General features: G+C 49.8%; 2 protein-coding genes across 2 annotated transcripts in view; one reads left to right on the top strand and one right to left on the bottom strand.

The window, feature by feature from the left end:
* MAMDC4 (MAM domain containing 4) overlaps positions 1-9,393 on the top strand; it is a 28,785-nt gene extending 19,392 nt beyond the window's left edge. The window contains exons 19-29 of the mRNA XM_019540498.1: positions 921-1,051; positions 1,390-1,609; positions 2,340-2,468; positions 3,276-3,397; positions 3,984-4,074; positions 5,037-5,183; positions 5,889-6,023; positions 6,472-6,599; positions 6,924-7,038; positions 7,677-7,852; positions 8,933-9,393. Of these exons, the coding sequence (XP_019396043.1) occupies positions 921-1,051; positions 1,390-1,609; positions 2,340-2,468; positions 3,276-3,397; positions 3,984-4,074; positions 5,037-5,183; positions 5,889-6,023; positions 6,472-6,599; positions 6,924-7,038; positions 7,677-7,852; positions 8,933-8,986 (1,448 nt within the window). The 3' untranslated portion in view covers positions 8,987-9,393. The remainder of the gene's footprint in view (positions 1-920; positions 1,052-1,389; positions 1,610-2,339; positions 2,469-3,275; positions 3,398-3,983; positions 4,075-5,036; positions 5,184-5,888; positions 6,024-6,471; positions 6,600-6,923; positions 7,039-7,676; positions 7,853-8,932) is intronic.
* Positions 9,394-10,738: 1,345 nt separating this feature from the next.
* The window catches only part of EDF1 (endothelial differentiation related factor 1), a 6,459-nt gene continuing 285 nt past the window's right edge, over positions 10,739-16,912 (bottom strand). The window contains exons 2-5 of the mRNA XM_019540497.1: positions 15,177-15,228; positions 13,385-13,545; positions 12,771-12,864; positions 10,739-11,924 (exon numbers count right to left, since the gene is read on the bottom strand). Coding sequence (XP_019396042.1) covers positions 11,863-11,924; positions 12,771-12,864; positions 13,385-13,545; positions 15,177-15,228 — 369 coding nt within the window. The 3' untranslated portion in view covers positions 10,739-11,862. The remainder of the gene's footprint in view (positions 11,925-12,770; positions 12,865-13,384; positions 13,546-15,176; positions 15,229-16,912) is intronic.

Raw genomic sequence — 16,912 nt, 5'->3', positions numbered from 1 at the left:
GCTGCCCTACTGTGCATTGGGCTTATTCACACCCTGGTAGAAGGGGCCCGTTGTGCATTGCATTGTCCCCAACTTCCACAGCTCCTGCCTGCACCAGGACAGCGTTTCCCTCATGGTGGCCCCTTCCCTCCCCAAAGGCCCACAGGGGAAGGCAGACCCTCTGGCACCAGCACAGCACCTCAGCCCTGCTAGCCTGCAGAGGCTCCTCTCCCAGCTGCCCCAGCAGGCCTCTATTTGGGGGCAGTTCCCTGGGAACAGTCTCCCACGACCTGTGACCGGGGGCCTGACCCACCACAGATTTCAGCCCTCTAGGCTCCTAGGAGCACAGGCTGCTTGTAGACGTGCTTGTTCCCGTTCTAATGAGATTGATGGAGTCTGCTCCGTGTTCTAATGAGAACGCTCTGGCATCGCCTCACCGTCACATGTATTAAGCCCCCTGCATTTCAGAACGGCGGCAGGAGGGCTTTAACTAAACCTTGTCGAATGAGCTTTAGTTAAAGCACTCCCACAGCCTTTTTGAAATGCAGCAGGGCTTAATACACGTGATAGTGAGCTGTTTTAATTAGAGTGGCTGTCTGAAAACTGTTCTAATTAAAACGCCCCCTGCCCTCACCCCCAAGCATGCGTATAGGTCCCAACCTCTGATGTTCAGCTTGGCCTCTTCCAAGGGTGATCAGCTAAGATCCATGTGGGTCTCTGAGATGCTAAATCCCAGTGCCCACCTGCTCTGCTTGGAGGGCCCTAGTCCTGCTAAGAGGTGGTGTGCGTGTGCTGCCCTGGAGGGACCCCTCCCTTCTACCTTGCACTGGGGAGGGTGTTCCCACATGGATGATGGCTTTGGGATCCTTTGGGAGGAGAGTGCTACAGAAGCCCTCCCTGCCCATCTTTACTGGCTTCATCACTCTTTGGGTCTATCCCAGGCACGTTGAACTTCAAGATAAAGCATGGTGGGGAGGCAGAGACAGTGCTCTGGACCAGAACAGGAGCACAGGGCAGTGCCTGGCACCTGGGATCCGTAACGCTCCATCACCAGCCCCAACAGAAATACCAGGTAAGGCCCCCAGGCTCTGCTCAGAGCCAGGAGGACTTGAAGCTTGCTGGCTTCTAGGGCTATGCTCTGGACAGACCTGAGGACGCCTCAGTGTCCATACAGCACTGAGCACATGGCTGGCATTTAAAGAGAAAACCTCTAGGCCCAAGGCACAGAGCCCAGCTCCAAATCCCCACAGCACTGTCAGGCCCCCTTGGCCTTGCATCCTCCACCAGACCTTGGGGGTGCTCTCTGGACCCACTTTGTCCCTCCCTGGGCAGGCCAAGGCAGGTGACATGGTAGTATGGCATAGGCATGGGCTGATGCTCAGTGCTGCGTTCCTCCTCTCTCCCTTGCAGCTGATTTTCGAGGCTCTCCGTGATGGGTACCTGGGGCACATGGCCCTGGATGACCTCTCAGTGAAGTCTGGCACCTGCAGGGCACAGGAGCACTGCTCGTTCGAGGCAAGTGCTTGTGGCTTCAATGCCAATGGGAAGCATTCATGGGCAAGACAGAGCAATGCCACCGGCACTGCAGTCACTGGCCCTTCCACCGACCACACCACAGGCACGGCCAGAGGTAATGCAAGCTCCATGAGGTTTCTCTGGGGACATGGGGCAACTCCTTGTGGCCTCAGGGTCTGTGGGGCAGCTGCTGACTCTCTGTAGCAGCCCCATGGGCTTTGGGGATCCTCTGCCCTCGTGGGGCTCTGGACTTTGGGAAGCAAAGGCTGCATTGCATGGAGGTGTGGTGAGGGCAGGGGCTAGAGGACTGCTTTCCCATGTGCCTCTGGGACCAGGCTGCCATGGGAGCTTACATCTGGCTCTCTGGGTTTGGAGTGAGGGTGGAAGCAGCTGTGTGAGTGGCTGGAATGATGCAGCATGGACTGAGCCAGGGTGCAAAGCCCAGTGCTGGATGAGGGATGGGGCGGGGGGTGGGGGCAAAGCCACTGCCGCCATTGCCAACATGGCAAGGATGAACCAGGGTCATGTGGGGCCTGGCAATCAATGCAGGGTCATCCAGAGTGTCTCGCTGCCTCCCAGCAGCTTTGAATGTCATAGTGCCAGCTGGAGGTTTTCGGGGCACCCCCCTGGGGTGCCTGCTGCTGCCAGTGCCCATGGAGACCCATTTATTCATTGGCTTTTCATCACTTGGGGGAATCATCAGGTCCCCCTTCTTGCCAATGGAGGGGCCAGCAGAGGCGGGATGAACTGAGTGGTGCCGCTGCTGTACCTTGTGCTCAGGAAGCCAAGTGCCCAGGCGTTCCAGTGAGCGACTCCTGCAAAGCTGGTGGGTTTTGTTTTTCCAGGGTACTATATGATCATCAATACAAGCAAGAGCTCCCTGCCCCGTGCAGCCACGCTGGCCTCTGAGCTGTATGTGCCCTTGACTCATACCCAGTGCCTGACCTTCTGGTACCACCTGAGCACAAACTCAGGTGAGCATGGTAGCCTTGCCTTTGCTTCTCCTCCCCATTCCTGCTGCTGGTCAATGCAGGAACACTGGGCAGTTGGTGTGGCATGTGGCACAGACATGTGGCTGGAGAGGAAACCTGGCTGAAGCACAGGCCTGAGAGTTGGGACTCCTGGATTCTGTGCACAGTTCTGCCACAGACCGGCTGGGGGTGCTGGCAGGGCATGATCCTGCCCCTTTCCAGCAGGGGCTGGGGCACCACGTTCTGAGCTGCATGGGTGTCTCCCCTGCTGTGGGGATGGGGCCACAGAAGAGCTACCTGGGAGCCAAATAAAACTCCTTCCCAACAGTGACTGGGCCAGACCAGACTCTGCCTGTTCTCACCAAGGGATGGCTGGAGCTTGCCTTGGCCACTCGGCTCTGCTCCAACTTATCTGGCCAGTGGCTTCTGGGAGTGGCCACAGCGACCTGGCATGTGGGTTCCTCCTTATGGTGGAGCCTGCCCATCTCTGAAGCTCTTTGCCTCTGCTGGTCATGCAACATAACATTATTAGCCCCTGGGTGTGGTGATGATAGGCTCAGGCAGGTCCAGTGATAGACCCAAGCTCCATGCAGCAAGTCCAGACTGGAACCCAGGTGTCCCAACTCCAGGAGCCGTGCTCTTCCCGCTGCCCACGCTGTTTCTCTGGAGAAGAAATGGTGTTTCATCAGTCAGTTAGTGCTATCCCTGCAATAGGCTTATCAGTACCACAGCTCCCTTTGGCCATGGGCAGGAACAGAATGGCCTCTGGTCACCCTTGGGACATGCCTTCAGCCTCTGGGTCTCATTTAGGTTCCCTGAACATCTACATGGAGGAGCAGGGTGCACGGAGGCAGCTGTTCAGTGTGAGCTCAATGCAGGGGGATGCCTGGCACTATGGCAGCGTGGCTGTCCAAGCGGATGGGGAATGGAAGGTGAGACAAGGGGCAAAGGGGTCATCTGTATCGCAGCTCTGGGCTCAGGGGCACTGAAGGCAGCAACCTGCCTGGCTCTGGATGCAGGCTGAGTGGGAAGCTGCCATTGTAGAGATCTGAGCTCTGGGACCAGAAAACTGGCCATTTCTGGAGCTGCTTGTCAGAGCAGAGCCACGCCGCACCATCAGAAGTCTTTCATTGCGCTGAAAAGGCCCAACAAAGCTTCTCCACAGGGCAGGGTTGGGACTGGGGCTGGACTGGGCCCTTCTGCCCAGCTGAGAGAGCTGATCCAAGGGCAAAAGTCCTCTGAGCTGTAGCACTATGAGGAGCCTTGGAGCAGGTGTAGCCTAGGCAAGAGGGGATGAAGCTGGTGATATGTTCCCAGGGTATTCTTCCAGGCACTGGTCCAGGAGGGCTGGATCAGAGCACTGTACTGGAGACTCCTTACAGCTCCCCTGGGAGTCCTGAGTCAGTAGTGGGGTAAACATCCCAGTCATCACAGACTCCATACTGATGACTGGCCTGCTCCCAGGAGACTCCTTGAGGTGGCTCCTGCATGATCCTTTTCTTCTGTGTGTCCCGGCAGGTGATATTTGAGGCGGTGGGTGCTGGCAGGGAACAGTCCTACATTGCACTAGACGATATTCACCTGAAGGATGGTAGCTGCCCGGAACCAGGTATAGCCTTAAACCATGCCTGAGCTCCAGCCTGCCCCAGGCTGAGCATCTGTACTCAGGAGAGATTCTGTGCTGCCAGGGCCAGGATGTGACCCATCAGATCTGGGCCATCCCTTTGCAGGGGCAGGATGTCACATGCCTCTGCCCATGGCAAGAGGCAGCAGATCATAGCTGGGTGGCAAAAGAGGGGTCATGAAACTGCAACCCCTCTCCCTGCGTAAAGTGTTTAATCAGTCCTTGGATGTGACCTCAAATGCTCCAATCCCAGTTGCTGCACTTTTGCTCCTTTTCCTTTTGGCTTGAGCCCAGGGTTACAGTGTGCTGAGCTATATCAGCAAGAGCCCCAAGCACTTGTATCCAGGGAAAGCCAGGTGCGTAGCTGGCCAGGCCAGAGCAGCCCTGGACATCATGGCTCAGCCATCCTGCCTTTCTCAGGCTGTCTTGAAGCTCAGTGTTTCAGACAGCTACTTCCTTAATCTTCTCCAGGGTGTCAGGGCAGTCACAGGAGATGCCCACAGCTGGGAACAGTGACTAGGGCTGTGAGTCTCTGTGCAACCAGCTTGGGGCAGGGGATTGAAATGGTACTGCATGAGGTGTGTATTGTATAACCACCATAAAGCATTTGGCATTGGTCGCTGTGAGGGGTACAGCAGGTCAGGGCAGGTGGGATGCATTGCTAAGTCTCAGCTCACTGCCTTTGGGTGGAGGTTAACACAGGGGCAAACTCCAGGCATAAATAAATGAGCTGCCCCATGTGCCTCTGGGACAGCTTTCCTCTGTCCAAGGTGAGCCCATCATCCAGGGTTAGGAATGACCCACAAGACTGTGTGGAGGGTCCAGCCCTACAGTCCTGCCTCAGGCAGAAGGGGCCTGGTCCTGCACTGTGGGCAGAGGGATTCTGGTGAAGTGCCACCCAGCCATGTGCTGCTGTTGCAGGGGCAGGTGATGTTATTCCTTGGCAGGTTCCTGTGACTTTGAGTTGGACACTTGTGGCTGGAGAAGCTCCTCTGACCCCCATCTGCATGGCTTTGCCTGGGGCTGGAAGAGTGGGGCCAGCCCCTCGAAGTACCCAGGCCCCCAGGAGGACCACACGCTGGGCACCAAGGAAGGTGAGAGCATGCCAGGATATCCTGGCTAGGCACATGCAGATGCTGTGTCAATGAGGCTCAGGCTGAGGGTGAAATCACCCTCCAGGAAGCCTGGGGGCCCATGGGAAGGACCTGTCCCTCCCCTTAGAGGGGCTGGTGAGTCAGTATATCCCAAACCCCCTCTGTCCTGCACTGATGGCTATTTAGTCTTCCTGGCAGTGGGAAGGGAAGCTGAAAGGTGGGGTGGGGTGGGGGTCAGGCTCAGAGTGGCCTGGGAGAAGGGGAACTGATAGATCTGGGCTCAGTCTGACACAGACCAGTCTAGGGGGAGATGCTTATTTGGTTCAGGAATAGGTTTGGGGCCATCAGCAGTCCAGTGAGTGCCTGTTGGAGGTGGTTTGCATGGGGTGGCACAGTCTCAGGGGGACGAGGGATCCTGAATGGGGCCATCTTTATCCCTAGAGCAGGCACAGCTCAGGAAGCAGCAGGTCCAGTGTCCCCCACCCTGCTAAGCCACCACCACATTTCACCTCTGCCTGGCTCTCAGGGACCATTGGTGGGGAGGGGGTGTTTGTGGAAGAGGATCTGAGGCTACTGAACTTAGTCTGCCTGTCCAGGAGTTGGTGGGGGTGACGTGTTGGTGGGTAGGCGCTCTCCCAGTGAGGGGGAGCAATCTGGCCCAGAGGCCTGTTCCTGCCTGTGCTCACCTGCCCCTTTCCTTTGTAGGGCACTACACCTACTTTGATGCCAGCGTGCTGGGCCATGGGGGGAGCAGGGCCTTGCTGGTGAGCGAGCACCTGCCTGCTACCATGGGTGCCTGCCTCCAGTTCTGGTATCACATGGACTTCCTGGAGCATTTCTGTAAGTGGTGCCAGGTGCCCTGAGTGCTGGAGAAAAGGAATGGGGTGCTCTGGAGGGGCCTTGGGCTCGGCAAAAAGAAGGGCACAGGGAGACGAGGGACCCTTCGTTCCTACCCTGCTTATAGAACCAGCTGCTCAGGGGCTTATGGTGGGCAGAGACTTATGGGTAATACTGTCTCTGGCAAGGCAGCTCTGGGTGCCAAGTGCCCAGTAGGATTCATCTGTCTCCAGATGGCAAGAGCTAGGGTGGCACTGAGCATGGTGTATCGTCTGGCTTCCATGTCCTCCTCTGTAGGATGGGACTGGCAGGGCATGCTAGGGCTCTCTCTGCCTCATGGTGGTGAGGTGCTGTGGGGGCCCTGAATGGGAGCAAGGAGCTCAGGAAGAGCAAAGGCTGAGCTCCCACTGCCCACCTGCAGTGATGTCAGGTCTCCCCATCTCTGTTCCAGACAGCGGAGAGCTGAGGGTGAAGCTGTACACCCCGGCAGGGGAGCTAATGGTGTGGAGTACTGGAGGGCACCAGGGCCAAGGCTGGAAGAACAGGATGATCCCCCTGCACAGCCCTGAGGAGTTCCAGGTAACATCAGGGCAGGCCCCATCTTCACTAGAGATGCTTCATTGTCCTGCCCTGTCCAGCACCATGGGAGACTCCCACCCTGCTCTCTCTCTTCGCACAGGGCATTTGCTAACAGGGCAACAGGGAAGCAGATTCAGTGCCCAGGTTGGGAGAGGAAGGTGCCCCTGGCTTGCAACTGGGTGCTGATGTCACTACCCCATCCCCCTTCAATTAGGTCCAGAGCCAGTAGTCCCATTCTTCCTCTCCCCATCCCTTCCTGGGCATACTGCTGCTCCCCTCTGGTGCATGCATGGGGCTCAGGCAGGATCCCCTCTTGCCCTGCAGATTGTCTTTGAAGTGACTAATGGAGCATGGCCGATCGGAGGGACCATTGCGCTGGATGATGTCAAATACAGGGATGGGCAGGGTTGCGATTTGGACCAGATGCTCCCAGTGGAAGGTAGGGGCCTGACACCATAACAGCTTGGAACAACTGTTCTTCTTTTCTTGCAGTACCTGCCCCTGAGCCCAGCCTCACAAGTTCTCAGTCTTAGTGCCCATCTAATGGGGGGTGCCTGGGTCTAGAAAGTGAAACGATTCAGCCTAGTCTATAACGGGGCTTAGAAGCACCACTGGGATCAGAGCCCAACCTTCCTGTCAGTCCACACCTTAAGCCCCAGAACACACTTTTTCTGACATTCAACCTCCTGTTGCCTTTCAGTCCTTAAAACAACAGAGCTTTAACACACGCTAGCCCTCTAACACTCCACCTTGTCCACTTCTGGGGAAGGGGAATTGGAGAATGCTTTTCCTGCCCTGCATGGGGCGGTCCAACTGGGGAAGATGCGCTATAGTGTGAGAAGGGGTGTGGGCAAGGCCAGCAGCAGAGGTGGAAAGCATAAAACTGACTGCTCAGGCCCAGGACAGGCAAGGGCCTGCTCTGTCCTTCATGTTGCTGCTGCAGTCATTTAGAAGCTATTTGCTGACCGATAGCTGAGAAGGAGCTACCTATTGCAGCTTAACCCCATGAAGCCCTGTGCCAGGGCTGGTGCAGGGTCACCATCTCTTGGCATGCTCACCACTTGTTCTTGCTTTCAGACAAGACTCCTACCAAAAGCTTTTTAGCAGCAGTGGCAGTTGGCAGCATCCTGGCCCTCATAGTCTTGATTGCGTTAGCAGCAAGTCTACGCTATTGGCTGAAGAAGAGTGGGTCCGTGAGTAGGACAGAGAACAGCATCACCAGCCCAGGCTTTGACAACATCACTTTCAGCGATGTAAGGACCACTGGTTGGGCCATCAGTACTGGAAGAGGGCATATTCAGGGGTTTTTTAAAGGTCTTGGTCATTTGCTGCCTATTGGAAGACCACACAGAGAAGAGAGCCTGCGCAGCTAGCCCCAGCAAGGACAGGGACAGGTTGCCAGCTGCCTGCACTGCATTTGCACATAGGTTTACAACCAGTGCATTTGTTTGGTCTTATTGATTCCGGCAAAACGTAGAATCACTTTTGCTTTGAGTTTGCTATTGTTACAAGGCAGCTGATGAGTTTTGTCCTCAGGCAGCAATGCCAGTGAGTCAGCAGCTCCAGATATGCTGGAAGATGGCCCAAGCCCACCAGCCTCTGGCGGGCACTTCAGCTGTAGCCCAGCTCTTAGGAATCTATTATGGACGAAGAGAAGGTGGAGCATACTGGTATCTCTATGTCAGGCCATGCACCACTGGCTGGTACATTAGAGCAGGGGTGTCAAACACATCCTGTGGGCTGAATCTGACCCACAGAACTGGTCATCTGGCCCACAGACTTTGTCCTGACCCTGGATGCAGTGGGGGAACCTTGCTGCAGCAGCAGCCAAGTACCCAGGTTAGAGCTGTGGTTGGGTCCCCCAGCAGCACAGTGGGAACAAGCTCAGTGCTGCAGCTTGTTTCCATGGCAGCAGCCAAACTCCTGCGATACTGGCTGGCTTTCAATGGTGGCATTGGGGCTCCAGTGATATGCCTCTTGCCCTGGTGTTTGGCTGCTGCTGTGGGAAGCCTTAGTGTTGCTGGGGCTCCAAGGCTTCAACTCTTGCCTGCTCTACTACCATGCATGCAAATGAAAGCAGAAGCCCAACACTGTGGTTCACGGTCCTAGCAGTATCTAGCTCCTTTCCCTTCCAGTATCTAGCAGGGGCCAGCTCCCTTCCCTTCCTCCAGCCCATGGACCTGTCCCACAGAACTCATCTTGTCTGCAGGGCCAGATGACTTTGACATCCCTGCTTTAGACCTCCCCGACTTGACCTGGAAGCAGTAAGTCCATTTCCAAATAGATCACAGCTGGGCTAAGTGCAACCAGTTTATATCCCCTTTATTTTTCAGGATAGCATCATTATATCTCAACGGCCTAAGGAAGGGGAAGAGATGAACGATTAAGCCAGCACCATCAGCTACTTGCCTGGTTTAGCCTCACACTCCTTTGATTTCCAAGGCTGCTCTTGAACCTGAAGCACTATGCACACTGAATCAAATAGGAGCCACATATACTTGTCTCAGTTGCAGGGAAGTAGACAAGCACTGTATTCTTCCCTGCCTTTTTGAACTGGGGAAGAACATGACAACAATGTTGTCCTGTATGAAGTGGCTTTTCTGTAGCACAATGAAGTAGTCTGCCAGTGTTGATCAGTGTCTGTTACAGTATTTGCTAATTTGAAGATGAAAATTCCTCTAAACTAAATCAGGACATGCATAAACATCTTGTTTTTATGGGTGGCTGGATCTATGCAGGTGTGAATACATGTTCATTTCATCTACACAGTTATAAAGTGTTTGTTTTGGAGTAAGCTGGGTTATCTGTGTATCAAACTGAGTTCTTGTGCAAAGAAACAGCAGGTATTATGTAACATCATGCCAGAGTACCTACCTTGGCATTTTCATAAACCAGCAACGACCACATGGTCTAGATACAATTGCCTCCAGATGGGCATACAAGATTCCTACCAAAAGCTGGCTGAAAGAATGGCCTAACTAGTTATCCTCTCCCAAGCTGGACACCTAGCTATGGATAGCTCAATTGGTGTCTTACAGAAGTATGACTCATGTCTACTCTTAGCAAGCTGGAGAGTGGGTCACTAAATTGTGAAGGACAGGACCAAAATTCAAGTAGTGGAAAGCAGGTCTGAAATAAGGTAAAAATGAATACAAGTACAGTGCTGTACTTCGGGTATATGCTCTCCTCTTCCTAACATCAAAGCAGGGATATCTGGCTAGCAGAAGCACAGCTGAAGAGGATCTAGAAGTTTAGTGGATTGAGGTGTGACACATTTCAGTTACTGTGCAAATGGTCAAATTCCAAATCTAGATTAGGAGTGGGGAGCCAACTTTTTTGGGAGGGGTGTGACAAATTAGCCCCACATCCTCCCTGAATACCACTTTGATCCCCTGCCCAATCTGCAGTGCAGCCTTCTACTTCCTCCCTGATTTGCTGTTTTTTGCCCTATCTCTTCCCTGATCAGCTGCATACCATGCACAGGCTGCCTGTGCCATATGCATCACAGATTGGCCACCCTTGGACTTGGAGAAAATTATTTTCCTCTACTTGGCACCAATGATGGCTCAGCTGCAGTTCTGAATCCACAATTACACACCATACCACTTTAAGAAAATGTAACTAAATGGGCAAGGCCAGAGCAGTAAGAACTCTGATTACTTTTTTGAAGGCTCTTTAGTTGAAGGAATGTCTTTTCAAGTCATTGACAGAAAACACCTTTGAGATGGGAACCTTAATCTGCAACTCTGTGAGAGGCTTCCCATGTAACCCTGGATAAGTTGTAAGCCATAAAAAGTACTTAGGCTCAGCACCACCCTGCTTAATCTGTAAATTCTTAGCCCCAGGAGGGGAATCCACAGCCCTAAGCATGGAGCTTAAACTTTGAGTCCAGTGCCTAGAAACTGGATAAACACGCAGCTCACCAAGTTGGGGGGGGGGGGCCACAAACTAGCCAGGAGGAAAACATCCTACTTTACACTGCAGCTTGAAAAGACCTTACCCAAACTTTATTCTGAGACTTAGGTGCCTAAGCTATTGCTTTTGAGGATGGAAGACTGAAACTCACTCTTGTCTCTAGGTGCATGCAGACATACACACACACACACACACACACAGATCTGCCAGAGTGCTCCAGCCACCAGGCTGACATGGGAGATTTTATTTCAATACTCTTCAGCACAACATTTCAACTTCAGATTTCCTTAACCTCCAGATTACAGGCTAGTCTAGCTAGGATAGATATTGTCCACCTTCCTGTCAAGGCATTTCTTTCTTTGCAGCAGAGTATGACAGCAGGATGGAACATAACTCTAGAGTCCACCTATTTTCCTGGTGAAGGCTCCAACTTGAGGCTTAGCACCTAGTTCAGGGGGATTACCCATGCATTTTGCATTCAACAGGGGCAACAATAAGAGATTCCAGTCTTTGCTCTGGGGTCTAGAACCTAGAACTCCCATCTCACTGCTCTCAAGTCACCCTTTCACTGTGCTACACAGAGCTGGACTCAGCACCGTCAGGGGACTCGAATCAAGGCTGTTCAGAACAGATTATTGTGGATAGCACCACACTTCACCAATCTCTAGAGCCAAAGAACCCAGGAAGAGTAAGTTACCAGAAGCTGTGAAAGCAGCCATGGGGTCTAGTGGAAAGTGTAACAAGACTTTAAGTTATATGCCCAGACCTAAAAGGGAGTCAGAAAGGCAAGACCCTCCTCAATGGAAGACTGAAAACAGTACCAATGGGCAGATCCAAGGAGTGGCTATGCCATTCAACTGAAGGGTATCAAACTTTATTATAGAGCTCTTTAAAACAGGCTGGAAGGAACAGAGTCATTGTGATGCAGTGACTGGGAGTCACTCATTTCCAGTACAGACATGACTAACCCCCACCTCTCCAAAACTTACATATATCCCACCCACCCCCAAAGCTGATTCAATTAAATGATCCCACTTCAGACCACCCAAGTGTCTTAACAGTAGCTGCTTCTAAAACACCAAGATGCATATTTTTTTCTGGCGAAGTTAGATGCAGTGTTTTTGGGTTTAGTTCCTCAATCTCTGGAAAGGAGGAAGGAAAAACAAAATCAGGAAAATCGCTTCTTTAAATTTGCCTTTTTACAGCAGGTAGAGATTCTGCAGATTTCCCCCCCAAGCAAGTCTGAAACCCTCTTGTTCAGCTTGGCAATACGAAGAGAGATTCTGGTGGTTAAGGAGAACCAGCCAGACGAGATCAGTCTGAACAAACTGATTTCGAGGCTTTGTTTTCATTTCCCTTTTGGACCAGCTTCGAGTGGTTTTCCAATATCCTTCCCACGTAGCTTAAGACCTGGAATGAAACAAAGGAAACAGCTTTCATCTAGAGAACTTGAGTTTTCACTACACACCAAAATAAAATCTGAATTTTTAGCTAGCTAGACATGAATGAATTCAAAGTGCTTGGGGTAACAGACAAAAAGAGACAAAAACTAAGAAGAAACAAGGATTAAGGCAGAAGTTTATTCACAAGGCATGATTAGCAGGCAGTTCAAAATTAAAAAAAAAATTAATCCTAGTTCAGGTATCTGGGCTAATCCTGTGTGTCCTGGATAATCCTTGCCAGCTATACTACTGGCCAGAGATTGACACTTTGAGGAATTTTTTTTATCATCCCATAAGCACCACTGCTGCCTAAGCATAAATAAGTACAGCCATTCCACATAGTATTAGCAGCAAATATAGCCTGCTATTAAAATTTTTGAGGGGCAGTTCTCTCACTTGCAGGCTACCAGATTTCAGATTTAGTTTCAGGCCTTGAAACACCCCAGTATGATAGCACTTTTCTGGAGGGTACAAAACAAATCCTAGGCAATGACCCAATCTAAAAAAATCCTTTCAGTTCTTGCAAGGGGATGAAAGCTTGAGAGTTTTTGTTTCTGGATCAGCTGGCAGTTAGTTTTAAACAGCAGATGCACCTTGAGAGAAACCACACAGGATACTCCATGAAACAGCAGTGGCTCAGAATCTAGAGTATGACACCCCTGGAGCTACAGTCCTAAAATACTAACTGTTATCCTATAGAGTGTCAGTTTGTTACATGAGAAGCAGCTAACTGTACATGCCCATTAAGGGAAACGATCCTTCCCAGGAACTGTGAATAGTTTAGATACCTTGAGAGTCTGTAAGTAACACTTACCGATGGCCCTTTCGATCTTGCCCATAACCTGATTATTGGGGATTGCTCTTCCAGATTCATAGTCAGCAATAACTTGTGGCTTCTCATTGATTTTCTAAAGAGAAGATGTGCTTTAAACACATCAGTTCAATACACAGTAAACACTCAGAAGCACAAATCCAAGCCACCCCATACAAACACTAATGACAAGATTCTCTCAGAAGCACAAAAGCCTTATGTGACCACAAACTAGTGCAGACCAAAAGTATGACAGGAACACTGTTGTTCAGTAGCTCAGACAGAGATAAGACAAAGCCCTAAATCTGCAGTTACTAGGTCAGGGCTCATTTGACAGAGTAAGAAACACTAAATACCCACCCACTTGCCATATTTGTGCTCACAGTTAGTAGAGAATATTCACAAGTTCTAAACAGAGTACACAGGTCCATCATCTCAGCTGCTAATTAAACTACTGCATTAGGCTCAAAACTTTCCATCTCCTCTCCAGCTGATGCAGTGAGATAGGAGACAAGCAGCTGGGTTCACACTGCTTAAGAGTGCCACACGCGTTCACACACAGACCAGGGCTGGGGAGATGCAGGAGTAAAGGATAGAAGAAATCAATTAATACTTACTGTGGCCAAATCCTTTTGGGTCATGCCCTTGCTCTGTCGACCCTGCTGGATGACTTTGCCTACCTCAAGGGAAACTCTGTCATGGTGTAACTCTTCTGTCTCTCGGTCCAGCTTGGCTGTATTCTTAGTGATAAAATGCTGTTTGTTTTGCCCTGCTGCCCCTGCCATTCAAAACAAGAACAATGAAAAGGTAGGCTTCAGAACTGTACTGATAGGATGAGTACTTTCTAAGTCTCAGCTCCTCCAAAATTTGGAATTAACATCAGGATTTAACATCCCAACTGCTGAAGTGCCCATTGAACTGAATCAAGTCCCTCTGCTTTCCTTGAGTGAAATAGCCAAAGAAATGCATGCATCATTGTCCTGCTCTTGCACACTTCTAAGCATATAATGGAAAGTTGTTTAGAAGGGTTTACTTCCTCTTGGCAGTTTACCTCCCATACTTCAACCCCTAAGGCACTTCAAACAGTCAAGGCATACAGGTTTTAAAAAGGTGATTTGCAAAGTATTTAACTACTGAATTTGTACACATTTATCTTATTTACAAGTCACAACAAAAGCCTGAGAAGGCTGGTTTCTGTTGTTCTAAATACAAGTCAACTGTAAAATCTCTGCGGATTTTGCTGGTGGTATTGACAGTCTAAATACCTTACTGACAGGGCAAGCATGTTAAGTGAAAAGCTTCCCTTACCCAAAGTGTTTGCTGTTGACATTAAGGTCAGCGTTTGTCAGATAAATCTATGGAGGCATCAACATTCCAAATAAGAAGAGTGACATCAAGAGGAAGAGGTAAAAGCATGGAGGGAAATGGATGCTTAAGTTTCCAATTATCATAGACTATCCCAGACCTTATTTTCTCAATATAAGAACACACGCAGAAAGAGACCTTGAAAAACCCACAACTCAAGAGCCCCATATTTTCTCCACTGCATGTTGCCATCAACAGACAAAACACCACATTGAAATCTTAAAGTTATCAGCAGTTTCCTTGTGCACAAAATAGTTTTGCAGACAATACAGTGCTTTGGCACTCTACAAGGCACCAGCTTCCCCAGCCCTCAGCTTTGCCTCTGCAATAGAGGCTGGTCAAAGTTTCAAGTGAGAGTAATTTGATCATTTGTAATTCAAGAACAGTTATACTAGGTTTTCTTCATGATGCTCAAAAAGTATCTTTACTTTTCATAAGAAGCCTGGCAATTAACAAGTATAGTCTATCTAAAAACTGGTTTGGAAAAGATGGAATAGGCTGTATAGGCGATTAGGAAGCACTGACACGGGATTAAATACCATTCTGTACATGAAAAAAGTTGGCTGCAACAAATTATGAAGCTATGACCACTGTTCAGCAGATTGTCTACATCAGGAGGGACTTAATAACTCAAGCTTCCTAAGCAGTGACAATTATAACAGTCAATATTCACCAAAGCTTGCAAAGAACTTTCCAGTTGGTCTAATAAAAGATATCACATCTACCCAAAGAACTTTGTCTATTCAGCAAAGTGTATTTTGTTTCAATGCAACAAGGAGAAAGAAAAATTACCATGGTTAGTTCTACTAGTAAGCATACTTCACCAGGACTTCTGTAAGATTTCCTGTCTTATTTTGTTCCATGGCTCAGTTAGATCCTGAAACATTAGCCCCAATGAAATGAGATGTGGGCAAGTCTTGCCTGTTGAACAATGATTTTTAGAGCACAAAAGTTGTCATATCATACTGAGGGCAGCATGTTTATTTATTATCCTGAAATTAGGTGAAAGCACATAACTGCTACTTCCTAGACAGAAATACATACATTTCTTGGAGGTTTCCACATCTTCTCCTCTTCTCTGAGCTGCTAAGACTGCCTGGAAAGAAGAAAATTTAACTTAATCAAAATTAGCTGCACCACCATAAAGATATAGGCTTCCATTTAAACAACTGGTGGATGACTCTTACTATTGGAAAGCAATCAATCTTTGTTATATAGCCAAGCTAACATACAAATACTCCACAAGCATGTATCCAGACAACCCACAATAATACAGCTACCAAGGGAGAAGGAAGAAAGTAGCTTACTTTGACAGTTGGAAAAAAGATTTATTAGGTTCAGTGGGAAAACCCTCCTCATTATTTAGACGTTTTGGATATACCGGAGAAAGACTGGAGACTGTGTGGGTGTGAATGGCTCTTCACCTAGATTTTGAGGCAGGACAGGTAGAACAAAATGCTTCCATGAATGATAAGTCAGTAGATCTATAGCCACAAAAATGCGTCAAACCTCATATAATCAGATTGTTTTTCCCTTTGGGCTCATCTAGTCATTCTGTCTAGTTAAAGAATAACTGCTTGTTGTCAAGCACTAATCTTGCTAGGAATGACAAGTGCATAGGAACCGGGGTGAAGGTTGTAGCTGTGTTGGTCTAAGGATGTAGGCAGACAAGGTTCGTTGGGTAAATCCGACAACTTTTATTAGACCAACTCAGGTAGGAGTGCCCTCTTTGCTCTCCCAACTTTAGCAGTCAGACTGTTTAGATGCAAGACAACAATTTGCTCCAAGGCAGAGTTTCTCGGAGCACGGCTGGCAAACCACCGCTGGTCCACAAACTCCATTTGAGTTATCCCACAACCTTTCTGTGGATCATCAAGAACATCTATACTTGCAAGCTGACACTACTGATATTAAGACAGGAGAGGTGTGCTTCGATCAATGTGCCCTCTAAGCTGCGTGGCTGTGCCTGGCAGCGCACCATGAGTGTGCCCACATGGCTGCACAGCTTAGAACGAATGCTGGCTTCGATTTGTACAACAAAAAAAAGTTTATTCAGCGGTTTGCTGAGACCCTCAGCAATTTTCAAGTGGTCTGTGAGAAAAAAAAAGTTTGAGAACTACTGCTCTAAGGTATTAGGGCAGATCTGGTTATTTTTTTAAGTAACCTATTTTCTGCTTAACCCGTTCCCTGGTCAACTTATTTTCTGGCTATTTCTTTACGTAACCTACAAACCAAAACATAGCGAGCAGCCCGTGACTCAAACCAGACACAAGTTAAATAACCAGCCAGGCATACTTCTCTTTACTGATGCCAAAACAAACAAACAAACAAAAAAACCTGCTCTTGTTTCAAGCTGGTACTTGAATCATTAGAGCAGTGAGTAAGATCAGCAAGAGGGCATTGAACTTTCTCGTGCGTTTCACCGCACGCAGGCAACGAAAGCGACCGGGGGGGGGGGGGCCTAAAAAAAACCAAGCTAACAGAGGCGGGCTTGCTGCAAAACGGTATGATTTGGGCTCTAGCCCAGCAGGTTGCATCAGCCAGCTTCTTTAGTGGCCCGGGGTTTTCAAAACCACCGGCCACTCTTCAAGTCAAACGGATCCCTACTGAAAAGAGCACAGCCCTGAAAAAAAATAAGAGCAGGGAGGGCTCCAGCACGAGCACGGGCACGTCCACGTCCACGTCCTCTCGAGTCCGCCTGACTCCAGCGGGAACCACGGGAGCCCGGGGCCTGTCGCGGGCAGCAGAGGAGCTGCGTGAGTCAGCAGCAGCGCGCGAGG

The sequence above is a fragment of the Crocodylus porosus genome, unplaced genomic scaffold (genome assembly GCF_001723895.1).
Source record: "Crocodylus porosus isolate Cpor-Errol unplaced genomic scaffold, CroPor_comp1, whole genome shotgun sequence".
NCBI classification, from domain to species: domain Eukaryota; kingdom Metazoa; phylum Chordata; order Crocodylia; family Crocodylidae; genus Crocodylus; species Crocodylus porosus.
This window is presented reverse-complemented; position numbering and strand designations above follow the sequence as displayed.